The sequence below is a fragment of the Brachionichthys hirsutus genome, chromosome 12 (genome assembly GCF_040956055.1).
Source record: "Brachionichthys hirsutus isolate HB-005 chromosome 12, CSIRO-AGI_Bhir_v1, whole genome shotgun sequence".
In the NCBI taxonomy this organism is placed as follows: Eukaryota; Metazoa; Chordata; class Actinopteri; order Lophiiformes; family Brachionichthyidae; genus Brachionichthys; species Brachionichthys hirsutus.
Window position 1 is genome coordinate 8,127,925 of NC_090908.1, and position 19,599 is coordinate 8,147,523.

At 41.3% G+C, this 19,599-nt stretch overlaps 1 protein-coding gene across 2 annotated transcripts; it reads right to left on the bottom strand.

Moving 5' to 3' along the window:
• Positions 1 to 1,146: 1,146 nt before the first annotated feature.
• si:ch211-39i22.1 (myristoylated alanine-rich C-kinase substrate) lies at positions 1,147 to 18,461 on the bottom strand. Of its 2 annotated transcripts, none has more exons than XM_068746025.1 (13): positions 18,269 to 18,461; positions 15,485 to 15,549; positions 14,484 to 14,637; positions 12,092 to 12,177; positions 11,404 to 11,743; positions 10,592 to 10,680; positions 10,302 to 10,428; positions 8,624 to 8,674; positions 6,729 to 6,755; positions 6,401 to 6,421; positions 4,432 to 4,548; positions 3,852 to 3,911; positions 1,147 to 3,723 (listed from the first exon to the last, which is right to left on the bottom strand). In XM_068746025.1, the coding sequence occupies exons 1-13, from the start codon at positions 18,333 to 18,335 to the stop codon at positions 3,668 to 3,670; spliced, it is 1,260 nt and encodes a 419-aa protein (XP_068602126.1). In that variant the 5' UTR covers positions 18,336 to 18,461; the 3' UTR covers positions 1,147 to 3,667. The 2 variants fall into 2 exon arrangements, with proteins under 2 accessions (XP_068602126.1, XP_068602125.1); XM_068746024.1 differs by having other exon boundaries at positions 6,401 to 6,424.
• Positions 18,462 to 19,599: the final 1,138 nt, after the last annotated feature.

Consider the following 19,599-nt stretch of genomic DNA (forward strand, 5'->3'; position numbering starts at 1 on the left):
CTGCCCACAGTCTGTGGAGGTCATTACAGTTCTTCAATGTTGCCTACACACCAAAATCCGAACCTGAAGCACAATCACTGAAACCTCTGGCTTGTGTACCAACTCCTTAAACCAATTCTGCAGAAACACAAGCACAATTCCTGCTTTTCACTCGATTCTCAATAGCACACGACATTTTTCAGATCACTACACACAATTCTCTCTAGTTTGCACAATCTTTATGGATAAACCCTCTTTGTGTCCACATGGAACACACGGCCACTCAAATGGCAAAACTCCTATTTCCAAGCCTGCAGTACAATTTGGAATCAGAGCTTCAGCAGTAAAATGGCCAGCGACAGACACCAGGTTTGGAGAGCAATGGATGGCAACATTGAAGAGAGAGGCGATCGGAGAGGCAGAGTAGTGAGAGTAAGAGGAGGAGGAGGACGTGGCAGAGGAAGAAGAAGAAGAAGAGAGCCATCATCTGATGAGATCCGTTCAACTTTGGTCGACCATTACACTAGTGAGGCTGTCCACAGGGACCGGAGACAACATGCACATGTTGTATAGTGTTGTTTACTAGCCTGTTCTATGGACTTTCTACACATCAGTGTTTGCTATGATGTGTAGGCAAACCTATTTTGGAGAATATATGCATATTCTTTATATATTAGTGTGTTTTTTTATCTGAGTATAAAAACATTATACTGTGACATCTTGCAACAGGAGACGTGTAACACAGAGCTGCACAGGCATCACTGTAATCTCCTGATAGTCAGTCATACTAATGGGTTCCATTGATCTTGTTTTCACTTGAGGGCTACTCTGACTAACCCACCTGGAATCAGATAAGTCCCTTTAAGGAGCTAATAGTCATGAAACAGCTGTACTTCATGAGTTGGCAGTTGGTTTGGGTGAAATAGAATCATGTTTATTTCCCTGGCAATAAAAAAAAACAATGCAGGGACACCTTTACATCAAAGTTTGCTGATAACGTTCCAACGTGTATGCGTGTTCTTGACATATCCTTGAACATGACTGATCATGTTCTTATCCCGCAGAACTTTTCAACCGTTTGCTGTTGTAAAACCCCTTTGTGTGCTAAAATATGTCATGTGTTATATTATTATTAAAATGTATTCAGTACGCAAATAAAACGCCGACTCCCACAGAAACTGTTTAATAGACTCCTCAAACATTATTTACATAATTCCAGAAGAACAACACAGGAAGGCAAAAGTGAAAAAGACACTTCCTACACACAATGAAAACAGAGAATATTTAAATAAAAAGGAGGCACCCCTAGTCTAAATTAACTCATGAATCCACTAATGAATCAAGATGTATGCAGGATAGAATGAGAGATTGTGTCATTGAAATTTCTTGCAGAATATCCCTTTCTCTCTGATGAAGACGCTGCTCTTTGAGATATAAGGTGAGACCGGTCAGTGCCAATGATCGATGCCCTCACGTTATCTGGAAAGTGCACTTGAGAAAATCCACTTCCTTGTTCTACTCTCGGGTTTGGATGTCGTGCTCTGATCATGTGCTCACAAAAATCTGATGGGAATAGGCCGAAATATGTATAATACTCACAGGATATTATTATTTATTTTTAGGGTTTTATTGTTGTTTAGTCTCACAACACATCAAATTCTATTGCACTTATTATATTGCAGTGCACAAAAGTGAGCTACTACTGCATGAAAAGAAGGATTTTCTGCTTTGAAGGCAACGGTGGCTATATCTGACAGCTTGTACTTTTACGTAACGGGTGTTTTGTGCGTTATCACAGTATGCCATGCAGGATGAGATTTCAGTAACAAAGTCTGTTTATCACAGGCAACAAGATAAAGAAGGCATTTCAAACAGAGCTTTGACCAGGCATCCAAGCCCACGGCTTGTACAGTAGGATTAATTGACATCACGTTCTAGTAATAATCACTCATCTTTAGGCTAGGCTGTTAACAACAGTCTCTGTCCTGTTTTGCAGCGATGTGTTGCTTAACAAGTAACACCGTTTACATGAACTGCAGCCCTATGCGGCCCCTATAACCATATTTCAAAGTTTAAAGGAGAAGAGCAAGTACAAAACTGCAAGGCGACAAAAAGACATTCATTGGTTGTATTGTTTTGTTTTTTTTGTGCTACAGCCGCAAAAAAGTTGACCTTTTTTTTATTTATTTTTTTAACGCTGCAGCCCTGTTTGCAAGGCATTTCACAATAATAATAATCACAAAATACCACAGCTAAAAATTGACTCAAGACTGACAGTGCCAGCCCTGAGGCCCAACTGCCAAATGCAAAATTCATATATACAACGTGAAATGTGGAAATGTGAATAATAGAAAAAACATTGTGACAGCAGTTGACTTTCTCAATCCGACAGCACAGCGAGGAGAGTTTTACTGCTCAGATTACAGAGGCTGGTCAGAGTCTGGAATGTTCGTTTTAAAATACTGAGAATCGTGTCGCAAACTGGACCGATGTGAACAACAGCTGCTACTATAATGTGCAATCAATTCACAGTTTCACAAGTAGTTCAGGCAGTCTTTCCAACCATTGAAATGATCATCTTTGACTTAATTAAGGTCATACATTCCTAGATTTTCATCTTGTAGTTTTATACATTCATATATTCTTGTTTGTTTTATTGCCCCAGCTCTCCACCCCTGTGTGTCTGTAAGGTTGGTCAAGTCACGCTGCATCAGCAAAAGGCACTATAGAGGGGAAGTTAATGCATCACAACTAGAATGACACACACGACACCAGAACAATGTCTAACACATTTCTACTTGAACTCTTTTGGAATTTGTCTTTTTTTCAGGTGAGCATCCACCCACTGACAGAAACAAGGCTGCACAAGACTTCACTTCAGCTCACCTCAGTTACATTTCAAAATACACGCATTCTCTTCAAAAAGTGGGGAGATGATAATAAACGGAAATGTTCTGAGCAGGAGTTTGTTTACATTTGTCTTTCTTTTGATTCTTTTGAAATGTCACTTGACGTAATTTCATTCACTGAACTGACTGAGAAGAAGTGGTTTCACTAACTAAGCCCTTTCACCGCTTTAAAAAAATAAACAATAATAAAATACACACACACAAACACACATGCATGCAGTGACATCGGTGGACAACTGAACACACATTGGAGCATGTAACAGCATCACCAGAAGCAGCCGTTTTTGAAGGCCTGCTAATCCTGTAACTGAACTAAAGAAAATTACATTGAACAGCAAAATACGGCGTACTCGACTGTCCCATGTGGATTTTTGAAGTCATATGGGCAACTAAAACAATGATATGTAGAATCAATAAAGGGGGAGGGGGGGCAGTACAAATTTAATCAGATATATTAATATCTGTCACTGGTTTATAGTAATTACAATATTACATTTTAGATTCAATATCTTTTTTGCATTTCAGTACAAAGTGAGACAATAACTTTTATAAATGCTTACGCTATAACAGTAATAAAGGGCCTATCTCTCACACTTCTACTTGCTTTTTGTTATGTAACTAATGTTTCCCACATGCAAGAACACATACAAGAAATAATGTACATATGTGCACGCACACACACACACACACAGCCCCTACTCAGGGGCCTCGCAGCTATAAAACTCGACAGAACATGGAGCCTAACAGTGAGATTGCCACGTTGCTTGCCAGTTGTCGGATCAGGCAGTCACGTTGTCTTTGCTGGTCTCAGGTGTGTTCAGCAGGTTGCTAAGGACTACAAAAAGAAGACAAAAAACGTAATAATAAACTTAATATCACAGAGTGCTGTATGCATTTGATCTGTGTGTCCGTATCTTCTGAAACTAGGTTATTTATGTGTTTGCATGGGTGTCTGTGTCCTACCCTGGGGATCTGATTGAGCCTCTGCTTCGTCAGCCTTGCGTGCTGCTTCTGGATCAGCATCTAAATCAGATAGAGACAAAAGCACAGAACGATAAAATGAAGCAGGCTTTACAGGTCTATTCAGATTCCAAAAACATTTACTCACCTCACCGTTAATGAAATGCAAAAGAAAAAGCACCCAGGGGTATGTTTCTTACAATGCGATAGTGGTTATTTATGCGTTTCCTCTCGTTCCTTTGTAAATTCTGAATCATGCAACATTTGCAATCGCTGTCAATGGTGCAACTAAACTGTGCATGATGAATACAAATCTATTTGCAGCCCTTTCTGTTTAATATTGACCAATACTCATTTACATTACTACATAATGTCTATTTTTATTCCCCTGTACATTTCTTATTATTCAGATTCAAAACATGATAAAATACTGCCAATCGATTTAAAAAAATCATAATAGTATTCAAAAATCTTACAAAAATCTGTTCAAGAGCCTAGGTTCTGTCTAAAAAAGTCAAACATTACTCCTTTTATAAAGCAAGTGAGGAGTTGCTATGTGTTTGTGTGTGTGTTTGATAATTACCCTGCCTGTCTTTGAAACACAGTTTCTTCTGCTGATACATGAAGTATCCCACAACTGCTGCAACTGCAGCCGCAATGATTGCGGTGAGGATTCCAGCTAAAGTGCTTGAGCTGGACTCTGTAGGAAATAAACAGGACAAACATGTATTCATGTTATTTGAAAGGAGCCTTCATACCAATGTGAGTGTTTTCATGTCTACCTGTGAGGACTGCAATGTTTAGTTATCACCACTGGGTGTCATTTTGTGAAATGTATTAGCGCAAAATGTAAAGTTGTTATTTTTCTGGTCCACATTTACACAATGAATTTATACATACAGATCCTGATCATTCTCTTTCTTATATTATCTTATATTACAGTATAATCTGTTCTTTTCACACTGCTAACTCTTCCCTTGCACTACCAGCTATCGCTGCATTTCCCCACAGGAACCAATAAACCTGCATCTAATCTCATCATCTTAATTTAAGTGGTGTTAAGGTAAGAGATGAGTCACCAAAATATATGTTATCAAAATGGATGAGTCAGAACCATTAGGGAGTGTCATGTGTCAGAGAAAACGAGTGCTTCTGTATTACCTACCCAAAATTATGAGTCAGCAACACTAGGTGTAACAAAGCTAGAGCAATTTCTGAGTCACCAAAAGGAAGTGAGAGTGTGTGTGTGTGTGTGTGTGTGTGTGTCAATGTGTAAGAACATGCAGGGGCATAAAAGCAGAAACCGCAGCTCAAGGCATAACCACTAACTCAATTCAAGTGTAAAAAGATACTCGCAGATCATTTCCCAAGATGCACTCGGGGACTGTGGTCAGAAATCCTTGGGAAGAATATGTGGTGAGAAGCCACAACCACCTATCACATTTTCATAAGTCACATGGCTGCGAGTACAGAGAGTATCACTTATCAATAACTCAAGTATGTAGTAGGATTTGTAGTCCAGGGGGCTTTGGAAGCACGCTCTCACTTTGACTTCATGTCCCGGTGCAGTCAGCTGTGTGTAACTAGATAAACTAAGCCATGGTTTGTAGTATTTGATTAGATGTCTGTGCAGGTTCTCAGTCATCCGGGTCGTCGTAAATCCCGATGAGCTAAAAAGAAGGGTCGACTGGACTTGTTCAAGTTAGATTGAAGACGGTTCACCTCCCATCGAAGACGCTTCTTCAGTTCTGAGAGACTGGTAGAGAGTTTAGATGCTTATACTCTTGTTGGAGCAGAAAACATAGCACCAAAGAAGGGGCTGAAATCACCAAGGCAATCAGACTCCCCAGGAGTCTTAGCATTGCCTTTATGAGACCTTCGGTCCCTTCTTTGTTTCTTTGTTTTCAGAGGTGAAACGTCTTCAATCTAACTCGAACAAGTCCAGACCTTCTTATTTGATTGGAGGTTTTTTTTTTTTTTATAAAACCCTTGAAAGACTCAGAGGCCTTTCTTATAATAAAGGAAGACTCCAATTGATAAAAACAGAATGTAAACACTGTGTTTATCTATTTCACAATGAGCTCCAAAGCCCAAAGAACTATAATAACAGCTTTACGAGTTTCGTTAGGTGGTGAATCTCACCCCACACTTCCATGTAAGTGACAAGGCTTTCAGGAATGCTCTTATCATTCTCCATCGTGACACGCAACCTGCTGTGTTTTAACCTGTGTTTACCTGTGAAGTGCTCCAAACAATTCCTTCTGGAATATTCCTCAACTTCCAGTGTTTTGTTGTTTTTTAAAACATGTCGCTTGCATCGATTGATATGAAACTGTGTTTGAAGTTTAAGTAAATGGCGGCATAAAAATTGGCAGCCATTGTCAGTTAATGGTGGAACCTTTAAAAAAAAAGTTCAACTATCACGGCACAGCTGCAGAAAAAATACAATTCAAGCAATGGGGGAATGCTTATTCAGCAGGTGTGTTTGGGGAGTGCATGAGGCATGTGGGTTTATGTGTCCAAAACAAAAAAACGGGGGAAAGATAATTTACCTTTGGTTTCAGTGTTGTCCGCTGCTGAGGGCAAAGGACACAAATGCAGTGAGCAGCTTTTACAAACCGGTTCAACATCATTGGCAGATCTCTCAAAGCATCTTTGGAATGAGCGAACAATGTAAAGTAACATGCAAGTAAACCGATGATTATAGGTTACATGTTAATCCATGCTGTCTGTTTTTTGACAGGCTCAAGATTTATAAATGGACTTCTGGGAAATGAACACGCAGAAGAACATAGCAGAAGATCTTCAATAAATGTAGCAGAACTACATGGATGCACTTTTTATTTATGTTTTCACCACGAGCAGAAAAAAATGGCTTACCTTCCCCTGTGGCACCAGCAACATGTGCTGTAGAGAGAGAAAAAGTAAGACGAGATGAGTAGAAACTTTGGGGAAAGGCCTTGCCCCCCCCCCGGCCACAGGTTCAAACATGTTAATGATAGTTGTTAAAGTTTTCTGTGACAGAAAAGAAGACCAGAAGAGGAGGGATGTTACTTTGACCACAGAGGCTACGTTTTGACCCGTGTCCATTTGTTTGCACGGTTTGTCAGCAGGATTAGCAAAAGAAAAAACATATTGAATGGGTGTCCATGAAACTTGGTGGAAGTAGTGCAGATCAGAATAAAGGACAAACTCTGGGAGATGGGCTTGTTTCATCAGAATGTTTGACTTTTTTTCCTCAGGGAATAAAGCAAGGATTTTGATGAAAAAAATGCATTTTTAGGAGATTCATGTCATTTGCTGCAGATCCAAATAATACCATGACTCCACAAGGTGTTTTTTTATATGGAGTAGTTTGCTCTGTACATTACTGTCACAGGGTTATTTCATTTTGGATGAGACTCAATTGGATTAAAGAGGATTTTGGGCCTTGGTGGAATTACGAGGTCTACTGAGTGTCATTCCTGGAAGGCTCGGAGATGTCTCCAGTTTCTGTCTGAACCAAGCAAACACAACTCTGCACCAACTCTGCACAATGTGTCCGTGGAGGATCTTAGATGAATGAATGAAATTAAAAGATATTTGAGTGGGAAACACACCTTGGTTTCTCTCTCTCTCTCTCTCTATCTGATGTTTGGATCAATAACCCTCTAATCTCTTTTCTGCATGCTTGTATATGCCCGTGACATCATAGCTGCCCTCTGCCTGCGTCAACTTGATAAAGCCACTAATGACAGAGCCCTAAAGAAGCGTGGCTTTCATGGGATTATAATGAATGTAACAACCCAGATGACTCAGCTTCCATATGGGGATGCATGGTGAAGGTAAATTGTTTCGTGTGTGTTGATTAAACTTGTTCGGATCATGAGACAATGAGTCACTTGGTTCTCGTGCCATGGGAACGAAGCTCATTAAGTTGAAGAAGAGTAAAGAAGAGCAAACGGGAAAAATGTCTACACATGCTTTGAGGTAGCCTCATGCTACAGGCTATGTGGTAGCAGTGGACCCTTTGTTCAGATGCGATTATGGTTACAACAGAAAGGGCAGTGAGAAAAAGATGGAAAAACAAATGTTAGAAGGGAAATATTAGCTTACTGTTATCACAATTATCAAAGGGTCCAATAAGACATCTGCAAAGCACTCTAGAGATTGATGGCGGTCTCAATTAGGGGATGATATTGCCCTCACCTTATGTTGACATATTAGATATGTGGTTAGAGACTAGACATTTCTATGTATTTGTCAAATTACTCGAGTGAAACAATATTGTAATTGGATATTTTCCTCAGAAAGGAAATGGTTCCAATCACATAAAAATCCTAACTTCACTGCGACACAGAATTTCAAACCACATTCAGAGTACTGTAATAAAAGAAGGTGTCCGTGGCGTTGCGGTGAAGTAACTTGGGAATATATAGTACCATTCCATAAAAACTGGCGTGACTTTTACCTTGTACATGTATGTAATAAACAAGGACCTGGAAGTACATCTAAAAATTAGATGTTTCTATCAAATTATTGTTTGATAGTGAAAGATCCCAAAAATAGGATCAATACCTATTTTTCAATCATTCAATAGTGATTGAATAATCTAGGTGACAGTACTCTTGAATACATGACTTCATTATTTCAAATAGTTTATAAATCACTAGTTAGCTCTTCATTTTTTTGTCCGAGACCAACAAAAAGTGCAACAAAAGCTTCTGAAACATTTTGAAATTTTGGGATTAGGAAATGTGACGAAAAGCAGCAGTAATGGCTAAGAAGTTACTCACGCTCAATTTCCAAAATGCTGTCCTGTTCTGGATATATTGGCTTTTCCACCACTGGCAGGGCATCATTCAAATGAATACATGTGGAAAAAATAGTTGCACGTTACTGGTAGGAGAAAGGCAAATGTAATATATGGAACACGTGGGAAGATTAGGAACACATTGGAAGCAAAACCCGCTCCCAGGGGGGGCGGGGGGGGACATCGTCCAGATGTCCTTCAAAAATATGTCATCTCTTTAACACACTACAGTGACTGCACCCATTTAATGAAAGTATAAACCATTTAATGAAAATATAAGCCAAAATGGAAACATTCCAACTTTCGGTCCCTCATGGCCCTGAACGAATGAACTGCCCTCAATATTACAGGAGACTTTGAAACATGACCTGCAGGGTGTGACATCAATTTTGTGAACAAGTCCTATCAGGAACAATCCTCTTCATTAGGAAAATCCCAAGTGATTTCGACAGCATGAGTCGGTGTGCAAATGCAAACAGTTTCAGACGAGACAGGGCGCTGTCAGATCTGTGAATTAATATTACCTTTATTCATCTTATCCTTGACAGGCTTCCTCATTGATCTTACTGCTCCTGTGCTTTGCCCTGCTATCCTCTCATTTCTTTTATCTCCTCTCCCCCCTGTTCCGATTTTTTAACAATCCTCCCTTTTTAAACCACTAAAACTTTAAAAATAAAAATAAAATAAAAAATGAATCCCTGCATCCTGCATCTTTTCATGTGGAATGAAAATAGCAGCCATTTCCTTATCACTTTTAGACAAGAGAGGGAAACGATCATCAGCCAAACATGAAATCAATGTCCTTGAGAAATGGAATGAAGGATGTCCGGAGAGGTAAAGACAAAAGCAACACTCCAGGTCACAGGAAGCGCTGAAATTAGAAACACCAGGAACAAAAGACTATGGAAATGAGAACACCATTATATGAAAAGTAAAATAATATAGAGTGAAACTTATTGATAGTGATAAAATCACAGTGATATAATTTGGGAGGTTCCCATTTTTTTTGGTTTAGGAGATAAACTGGGTGTGTCCAAATACCACCTCATAATTTCCCAAAGGCATTGATGCTTTTCAATGAGATTAGCTTGCCTATGAAACAGGGAGTTCTATTTAATAGAAAAAGGACACACGATATCTCATAAAGGAAAACAGTTACTTTTTTGAAAGAAAATGCAGATGATACAAAATGATAACAGCATGGGTAATACTTGGAGTCAGATGATGACACAGCAGAGCCCTGATAGGTTTTGTAAAGTTAATAAAGGGACTATTCATTCTCTTTATCTCAAAAAACAATCCACACCCACACAGAACAGACCCACACAAGGTCCCCTCTCAGAACATGATTGCTGCTAATGTGACGAAACTTCGTCTCATCCAAGGCATCAATATAAACAAGCCAGATTCTTTCTGGATTCACTGGCATTATATAAATTAAATCGTCAGCCTTAATGTTCTTATGGGGAAAATAAAAAAATCATTAAAGTTACATTAAAGCTATGCGTGTAACTTTTTTTTTTTTCTCTTAACTGCTGTCTGCTGCTGCTGCCAGGAGTCTATGGGGATAATTATGCATGCATGGTCTTGCTTTTGTGGACACACACAATACATAAGTAATGAGCACATTTACAAGAGTACCAGAACAAAACTATTCTTACCTGGAGGTACGCCGGCATTCACTTCTGTTTTGACCTCGGGTTTTATCACATCTGCAATAATCGCTACATCTGCTGGATCAGCATCTGGATTCGTTTTTTCTTCTTCATTGTCTGGTGTGATTCGGGTCTATTAAAGACACAAACTCCTCATCAGACGTGTACTGCATCTCCTTATTAATATGAGTGTTACACACGGCATCCTGACTGAAACGCGGGCATGTGTTAGATTCGTATATGACACAGTAGGAATAACAAGATGTTTTGTTACGTTTTCTAATACAGCTACGGACCTGGGCGGGTACTTCCTCGGTGTTGGTGGCTTCCCCTTCTCCCTCTGGCCCAGCCTCTTCTTTCTTAACCCCTGGAACAGCTGCAGGGTCTGGCCAGTACAGTAAAACCAGTAGAGACAAGTATTAGATCACTTAACACCAATGCAATATTCAATACAGGGAAAAGTTCAAGGTTAAGAAAGTACTTTGCTACTTCTTGGGACATTCGCATCGTGAATTAAATGAATGGCTCTTGATCATCCTGTCACTTCTCACAATAAATAATATTATCATGACCACCATGGGAGAGTTAATTTCAATGCACTTTTGTGGGGCTGTGCGGTGGCGGAGTCGGTGGTGCTGTCGCCTCACAGCAAAGAGGTTCCGGGTTCGATTCCTATCTGTGTGGAGTATGTTCTCCCCGTGTCTGCGTGGCTTTTCTCTGGGTTCTCCAGTTTCCTCCCGCCTCCAAAAACATGCAATTTAGTTGAATTGACCACTCCAAATTGTCCGTGAGTGTGCACGTAAGTGGTTGTCTGTCTATGTGTGGCCCTGTGATGCACTGCGGACACGCCCGGAGTGTATCCCGGCTCTCGCCCGTAGTCAGCTGGGATCGGCCCCAGCAACACCCGTGACCAGCAAGGCGGATAACGCGGCTGTAGACGAGACGATTGCGGTCGTCTCCTTGACAAGAAAATGGATGGATGGATGCACTTTTTTTTTTATTAAGACATTTAACAGTATTGCAATCGTGTAATTGAGTGAGAATCATCTTCAGAGGGTGCACAAAGTGCTTTGTTTTTTCCAATTTGCATATTGGAGAACCTGATCACCTTGTTCATCTTTGGAAGTCCCGAGCTCTTCATTTCCATCGACAGTAGCTTCTGTTTTTTTGCCCCCAGCGGCCTCTGTATCCTCAGGAATGGAAGATGCAACAGGAACATCTGCTTTTGGATTCTCAGGTGCTGAAGCTTCTGTTTCCCCAGGTGCAGGGGCTGCTGGGTCTGTATCCCCAGCTACTTCTTCTTTCTCAGAGCCAGAATCTGTTGCTTGGGGGACCTCAGGTGGAGGAACACCTGCTTCTGTGTCCTCATTGGCAGGAACCTCTGACACATCACCTCCTGATTTCAGGTCATCTTTGGGCTCAGGCTCAATCTCCACTGGTGACATTACCTGCGCATATGTTATAAATATGTAAAGAAAATGTCCAGGAAAAGCAAATCTCTAAACATCTAAGCATCAATTTCTTATATGTAGCACACATAATTTAAACAATTTAGCTTTGCCAAAAAAAGGACTCGTTTAAAAATGACTAATATCAGTTCAGAGAAAAGAACAGGGACACAGAATTACCATTACATTTTGTGAAAATATTTTTATGCCATGTAAAACTCTATATACCCAAATAAGAAGTATTTAATATGAGGCATATATATTTCACCTTGGAGACCTCTGCTCAACTCATTTTTGAAAAATGGATGAAACACAAAGGAAAACAAAACGCAATATTTCATGTGTCACCTCAGCTGAGTGGTCGTTTGTGTCATCATCAGCCTCTGGCACTTTATCTGCTTCAGGGGCCACAGCATCAGGAGGAACCGCCGCATCTATACAGAAGTAGATGCAGAACAAGGATTAAACACAGAGACACAGTGACTACTACAACATTTCAAGTTTGAAAAGAAGGAAGGAAATATATGTTTCCCCTTAAAGCCAAGACTTCAATAAACATTGTGTAACTTAACAAACCCGATGAAATCAGTGAACTATTTGTAATAAAAAAAAATGGCATGTTTACAATCAATCTTATTATTATTCATCATCTTATTGACCACATTGTCCGTTAACGGGTCGTGCTGGAGTCTAGCCCAGCAGCTAATGGGCGAGAGGCGGGGTACACCCTGGACAAGTCGTCAGTTCACTGCAGGGCCGCATACACACACACTCACACTCACACATATGGACAATTTAGCGTAACCGATTCGCCTGATTTGCATGTTTTTGGTGGTGGGAGGAAGCCGGAGAACCCGCAGAGAACCCACCCAGACACGTGGAGAACATGCAGACTACACCAAACGCTGAAAATAAAGATAAAACTTTTAAGCAGCAGTCTTAAAGCGGAGCAACCAAAATGCTCTCACTTTCCAAAAAATACTTTGCTCCAATGGTCAGAAAATAGTCAGGTCCCAATCATTTGTCAAATACAAACACAAATACAAACACAAATACACACACACACACACACACACACACACACAGACACACACACACACACACACAGAGATCTGATTGGTCCCTGATGTTAAGGCTCCAGTTGCAACAGTATGACAGATGCACTGACATTTTAAGGCTGGGCCAACGGAAAACAGAAAGAGTGTGTCATTGTTCGTCTGCGTGAGATGGCCATAATGCTTGTGCATGCTTGAACCAGTGCTGTGAGATTCCCCCATCGCATGTGAGGAGCTAAATCAGCAAACCGTCGTCTTACTCGATCGTCCTCTGGCCTGCTGACTTCAGCAACACCCTGATGCTGGCTCATCGGGGGCAGCGCCCTCTTTCAACTATAAACACCAAGGGCTAAAGTAGAGACATGACTATCTAGAGCGTATCGAGAGAGTAGAGAAAAAAATAGATTATAACTAAGGCTGGTCGGGTGTTGCAGCAATGCCACACATAAGAGATGTTTAAAAAAAGGCCAAACAGAAAATGCATGAAGCCGTCTTCGGCTGCTCGGTCCCTTCATGTGCTTGTGGAATATCATTATTAATCCTCTATGTGCAGTTTTTCATTGCTCAGAAGGTTTCAAATGCAGAAACTTGGTGCTGCTTGCCAAGTGAGATCGTATCAGAGTCAGTGAAGCCTTCAGGGAGAATGGCATTTAAACGCATTTAAAGTATTTCTCAAGAGGTGAGTTACACCGCTGCCTCTTGTCACACATGCAAAGACAAAGACCAGGCAACACGCACAGAAATGTGACGCACACGTGGTCGCAGTAACGACAAACACTCTTTGTTTCCTCCCTCTTGCTTTTCGTCAGTAAATATCACTGCCAATTCAGTGTCCAACACAAGCAGTAATCAGCGTGCAAAATATTGAGCTTCATACACACGCCTGCAGGTACAGTGTGTGTGTGTGTGTGTGTGTGTGTGTGTGTGTGTGTCTGTTGCTGCCACCTTTTTACATCAGTGCGAGCGCATGTTAACTCTCTGTTGAAGAATGAATGGACGTGAGAAGGTTAATTCATCAGATCCCTGATGAAGTTGTGTTTCAGTGGCTTTTGTGTGCGTTACTGGGCGTGTTTAGATTATTGCAAACAATAAATGTGGAAGTGATGTGGCGGTTTTTCATGACATCTGTGCGTGTGTGCGTGTGCGCGTGTTTGTGTGTGTGAGAAAGAACCGGACTGTTATTCAAACTCTCCCTCTCTTGACACTACGTAGAACATTCTGTTCCAACGGATCAGTTTGCCACTTCCTCATCTAACAATCTCAGTAACGAACATACATCCCTCGCCCTAAACACACACCCACACCCACACACACACTCACATGCAAACAAGCACGCAACGTAAGCTCATAAAAGCAGCTTCTACTCCCCTTTTAAGTCAAATCATTTGAACAATATTAATATTGTGCAGTTAATGGGATTCTGGCTTGTGTTAGTGTGGCAGTAAACAAATTGTTGCTCTCTTCCTTCTTCCCTTCCCCTTTTCCCTCTCTTTCAATCCCCCGAACATTTAACTCCCTTTGCTTCTCTGCCACGGTTTCCCCCCGGAGGCCAGTGAGTCATCCCTTTGTCTCTGACAGGACTACACGCTATCGTAAGAGACTGTAAAGCACAGGCAGCGCTGAAACACAGGGTTTAATTCAATTCAATGAGGGTTTCCAATGTCCATGTTAGAGCAGCTATTTACCTTGTGTTTTATCAGTCGTCCCGGTCGCTTCATCTCCGTCAGCGGTAGCCTCTGATTTTTTGTCGGTGGTTTCTTCCACATTGGCCGGATCCTCTGGTTTATCAGCTTCATGGTCACCTTTGGACTCAGGCTCATTAACCACTGGTGATATTTCCTGTGTTCAGCCCAAGATGTACATTATATATATATATATATATACGGTATACACACAGACACACAATGGGCCGGAGGTTGTCGAACATAATTTGTTTCGGAATACTGTTTGAAAACTGAAACTATATTTCCCATAAGAAATAGTGGAAACAAGATCAATCTGTTCCTACGCTCCAGATACATGCCCATTTACAGTTATATTAATATGTAACTATGTATCTAAACAGATAACACAGAAAAGTGTAAATAGTACGAAAAACAAAAGCATAATAAAAGTAATTTGAACCCAATCCTGTGTCATTGACAGGCCGTTTTGGCTGCAGTGTGATGGCATAGGTGGATGGATGTGGACGGAGGGAAGGGTTAGTCCTTTCAAAGGGCGTCTCCCTCCATGAAATGACTGGGTAACAGACCTCCTGGGTTTTTTTTCTCTTTCGGCTTTTTTAAGAAAGGTCAAAATTGTAGATTTCTCCACGCCAGACTGCGCAGCAAGATCCGAGACACGGATGCCATTTTCATATTTGCAGATTATTTCCTTCTTCAATTAAACAGTTGTTCTCACTACTTTCCATTTTTAAACTTTCTGCCTTTATTTGGATCCATGACTAAGGGCTAAAGAGAACGAAGCGAAAAAACACGCACACAAATCAAAGAACACGCACACAGTCTTTCTCCTTCGTGACTGGCTGGCACTTATGCCACTTCAATTGGCACCTCTTTTTAAAGACTGGTTAATGCGTTGGCCGTGTTTTCACATTGCCAGTTCATCAGCAACCTCTACTGATTAAAAAAAACAAAAAAAAAAACAATAAAAGGCAAAGCAACAAACACAACATTTCATTCATCACCTGAGCTGACTGGTCAGTCGTGTCCTCGTCAGCACCGGGTTCTACATTGGCCTCTGGTGCCGGATCTGCAATAACATCAGGAGAAAGACATGCATCAGTTCCACAAAGAAGGAAGCAAATGCATGGCTACTCAGAAAGTCTAAATGTTCAGTCAGTATAAGCTACTAAAACCAATAAACACTAATATCTTCTTTTTTTATATAAAAGAGGGAGGCAAACATGACAACCCGAAATGAAGGCATCAAATCGTTCCCTTGGGGGGGCGGTTGTTGGTTGCCTTCCTCATTGCATGGTGGACCTTGCAGGGTTGGGCACAAAGTGAGGTTCATAATGCTAGACTGTACTAACTGTTAATAGTCATACAGCATGTCACTGTGCACTATTGTTGTTTTAATTGTTGCTGTTGTGCTGTTTTCCTCCACAACTCCTTTCCTGTCTCTCCCTGTTCACCCCCCCCCCCCACCCCATACGCCCCCTTCTCCTTTCCAGCCATGGTCTTGTCTCAATCAGTAAAAAAAAATTAAATACAGATTATGCAACAGCAAGAGTATGGCAGACAGCAAACCCCATAGGCTGAAACCAGTTTGCACATGTTGGAAATCATCATGGGACTGTCAGTAACATTGTGTTCTAATATCTATTAGTCCACTGGGTTTCCAGATGGACCCGTTTCTCTCTTTTTTTTTTCTCTCTAGGTAAGATTCAGTCTTAAAGAGAAAAAAGTAACTAGACCTCCTAAAAACATGTCGCTATCCCAGAATGAATAGATCCAATGATTTGCAAAATATGCTGACAAGCTGTCTTGCTGAGCATTAGGTAAAAAGATTGATATTGCACACATGTATGATCGGTAAATATGAACATTAAGGCTGGTTAACTTAGCTGGAAACCAGGAACAGGCCGCCTGCCTCTGATCAAAGGTAATGAACTCTATAGCTCAATGATTCACATGTAAAATCACGTTTGAGCAGGGAGGGCGGTTTAATGGTAAAATAAATGTGAACGTATTAGTGAACATTTTCAGTGACATTCACATTGTTTAATTTGAGGGACTGCCAAATAAGGACACAATTATGTCACGAATGAAAGAGCTGCCCCTTTCAGGACGGACTGTGGAAAGGCGTGTTAGTGAAATTTCAGAGTGGAACATCGCTGGCACTTTGGGTGTCACTCTGGTTGAATTGCTATAAATGCTTCCCTATTATCAATTGCAAAGGGAGAACTATTTTGCTTCATGTCCTAATTTTGGATGGGGGGGGGGGTCACATGATGATGTGCAATAATGTGTCCTTATTTGTGCTTGGAACTGATAAACAAACCATTCACTGTAAGAGTACAACACAAGCTCTGTGTGTGTGTGTGTGTGTGTGTGTGTGTGTGTGTCTGTGTGTGTGTGTGTGTGTGCGTTTCACCTGTCTGACAAAAGAGTGATTTATATGTTGGTAGCTGGGTGTGTAAACAGAAACAAGTCTGCACAAACCACAGATCACACACCTCTTTTCTTTTCTTTTTAACTTTCATCTGCTCTGAAAGTGCCTCAAGAATCGATTCACACAAACGTCCTGCACCTTGAACTTACAGCCCGACCCTCCCCCCCCAGACTCTAATACTCACAGACGCTAAGGGCCTTGGGGAGGGAAGAAGGTCGTGAAACTGGTTGTTTCACGAAACTGTGTGTGTGTGCGTGCGTGCGTGCACGTGTGTGTGTTGGGAGTTGTCTACAGCTGGAGATGGATCTAGTTACCGAGACACTCTCTTCACTGCCACATCTAAAACACACGCACCACACGGGATGAATAGATGTTTGACTGATCTAACGCCTCAGTGTGTTTTCTTTTTTTCGGTGTAGCTATGAACTGGGTGCCCTGCAACACTCGGAGCAAACACGCTTATGGAAATTCCCCACACCAAAGCACATTAGCGTCAGCCGGCTCTACGCTGCAGTCCAACAATTAGAGCAAACGTTCGAGGGGAAAGTGAAGGGAAAACGAAGTGAGAGCGCTGATGTTTGTGGTGGGCGTTGCCTATCTCGCTGGGTTATTAAAGAAGTGAACCGGTAGAGTGAGTTTACCTCATATCGAGTCTCTAACGCACCAACGTTCAACTGAAATTGTGTTTGCATAATGGTGATGAAGCTCACTGTCGCTCTGACTACCTCTCTCACGCGTTCCTCCCTTGCACGGCATGTCTAACGATTTTATCTGTCAATCAACCGGAACAATTATTTCATCTCCTCCAATATTTTCCCTTTATCTTTTACAGTGCCCGTAGTTTCTTTTGGGGGTTATTTTCTCACTCTTGTGTTTTATTACATGTTTTTTTTTAAACCATTGCATGGGCCTCGGCGGGTGGGGGTTGGGGTAGGGGGGGGGGGGGGGGGGCAGGGCACAGGGCTTGTGAGCCAAAAGAAGGAAAGCAAGGAAACAACGTAATGAAGATATACAGAGAAGAAAAATGAAGATGGCAGATGCATCCGTAGAGGTCAAAGAGAAAGGGCATTATACATGGAATACATACTAATAATACTTTCCATATTTGACTGATGATGTCTCAGTAGCAGACATTGATTTGCAGCACAATAAAAAAAAGAAATGGATGGATGGATGGATGGATGGATGGATGGATGGATGAAAGGAGAATTGAAGTGACATGTCAGTAGGAAACCAGACAGACTGGCCAGACTGTAACACAATCACAGACACACACCTACGCATGAGCAATTAGATAGCGAGAGGATGGATGGATGGATGGATGGAGAGAGAGAGCACATCTTTCGATCCTTACCTTGTGCTTTGGCGGCTGTAGCCAGCAGGCTTCCTAACAGCAGAATCCACAGGTATGACATCATCATGGGGACGCGCGGCTCGGACTCCTTTTCCTCGGCTTCAGGGAGCACAATGGTCGGATCGGGAGCTCCAGGTGGATCTGATCTGGAGGGCGTGTGCGTCGGTGTGCCTTGTGCGTTATTGCGCGCCGGCTCGTGCTCGCGCTGGCTCCTCGGTGTGGGCTGGCGTGGATCTTTGGTGCCCCTTTTGTCTGGATTGGAAGAGGTCTAGCCTTGTGAAGGTGGGCGTGTCTCTCCTCCCGAACGCTCGTTGCAGGCAGAGACGGGACTCACGCCTTCGTGTCCGTGACGCGGCTGGACGCGCTGCTGCCGTGGACGCGGCGCGCTTCCCAAAGAGCGTCTTTTCCTCAGCCTATAAACATTCTCATTTCAAGTTAATTTGATTGAAATAGTTTATATAGCTATATATTAGATTATGTCCCTATGATTTATTTATATCAGATTTAATAGGGTTTCACTGAATTACTAGATTTGGAAAAGGTTCGACTTTTAAATCTAAATTGATGTTAGTTTTCCATTTTATTGAAAACCCACGAGTGGGCGGATCTGAGAACAGACTCTTGTCCTCCTGCCTCTGAGTCGAATTTGTCTATTGTTGTATTATCCAGTAGGCAAAGCCATTATTAAAATGACGTCACTTTTCATTCAAACAGCATCAGAGGTTCAGAGCCTTGTCCCTCAGATAGTTGAAGTCAGTCCTTGAATAGTCAAATCTATTGCATTCAGAACCCCTGAGATGTTTTCTAGTATTTCCTCATTGTTATAATCAACTCAGCTTTTCTTTTCATTCTGAAAATCAGAAATTCAAAATGAAGATTTCAGCATAATTATGTGAAATCCGTATATAGACCAAATAAAAGTTGTAATTAACCATTTACAAGCATGTCATACATCAGAGGTAACATTATTAATAACTTTAATTATATATATTTTAGTGGGGTTTTGATTTCCTCCGTGAATAATTAATAAGAATAACTACTAATCCTACATTCTTTTCTTTTAATAATTGTTTTCTCCCACTGTGTCAAAAACTGGAATTACACATTTAGGAAAGGAAGACGAGTTGGAAAGTGCTCAGTGCCGCTATCTGCTCTTAATCGTGAGCGTCAGTTGCTCAAAGAAAAATCTCTAAGAGGAAGAGGTCCTGATAAATCCAAATGAGATCCTGCATTATGGATATGACAAAACGGCATTCCAAAAAAAGCAAGGTGGCGTAGGATTAAGTGGTTTCCTTGGTTTCCAGATGGTTTCAGAGCAGCATGCCTGTTCT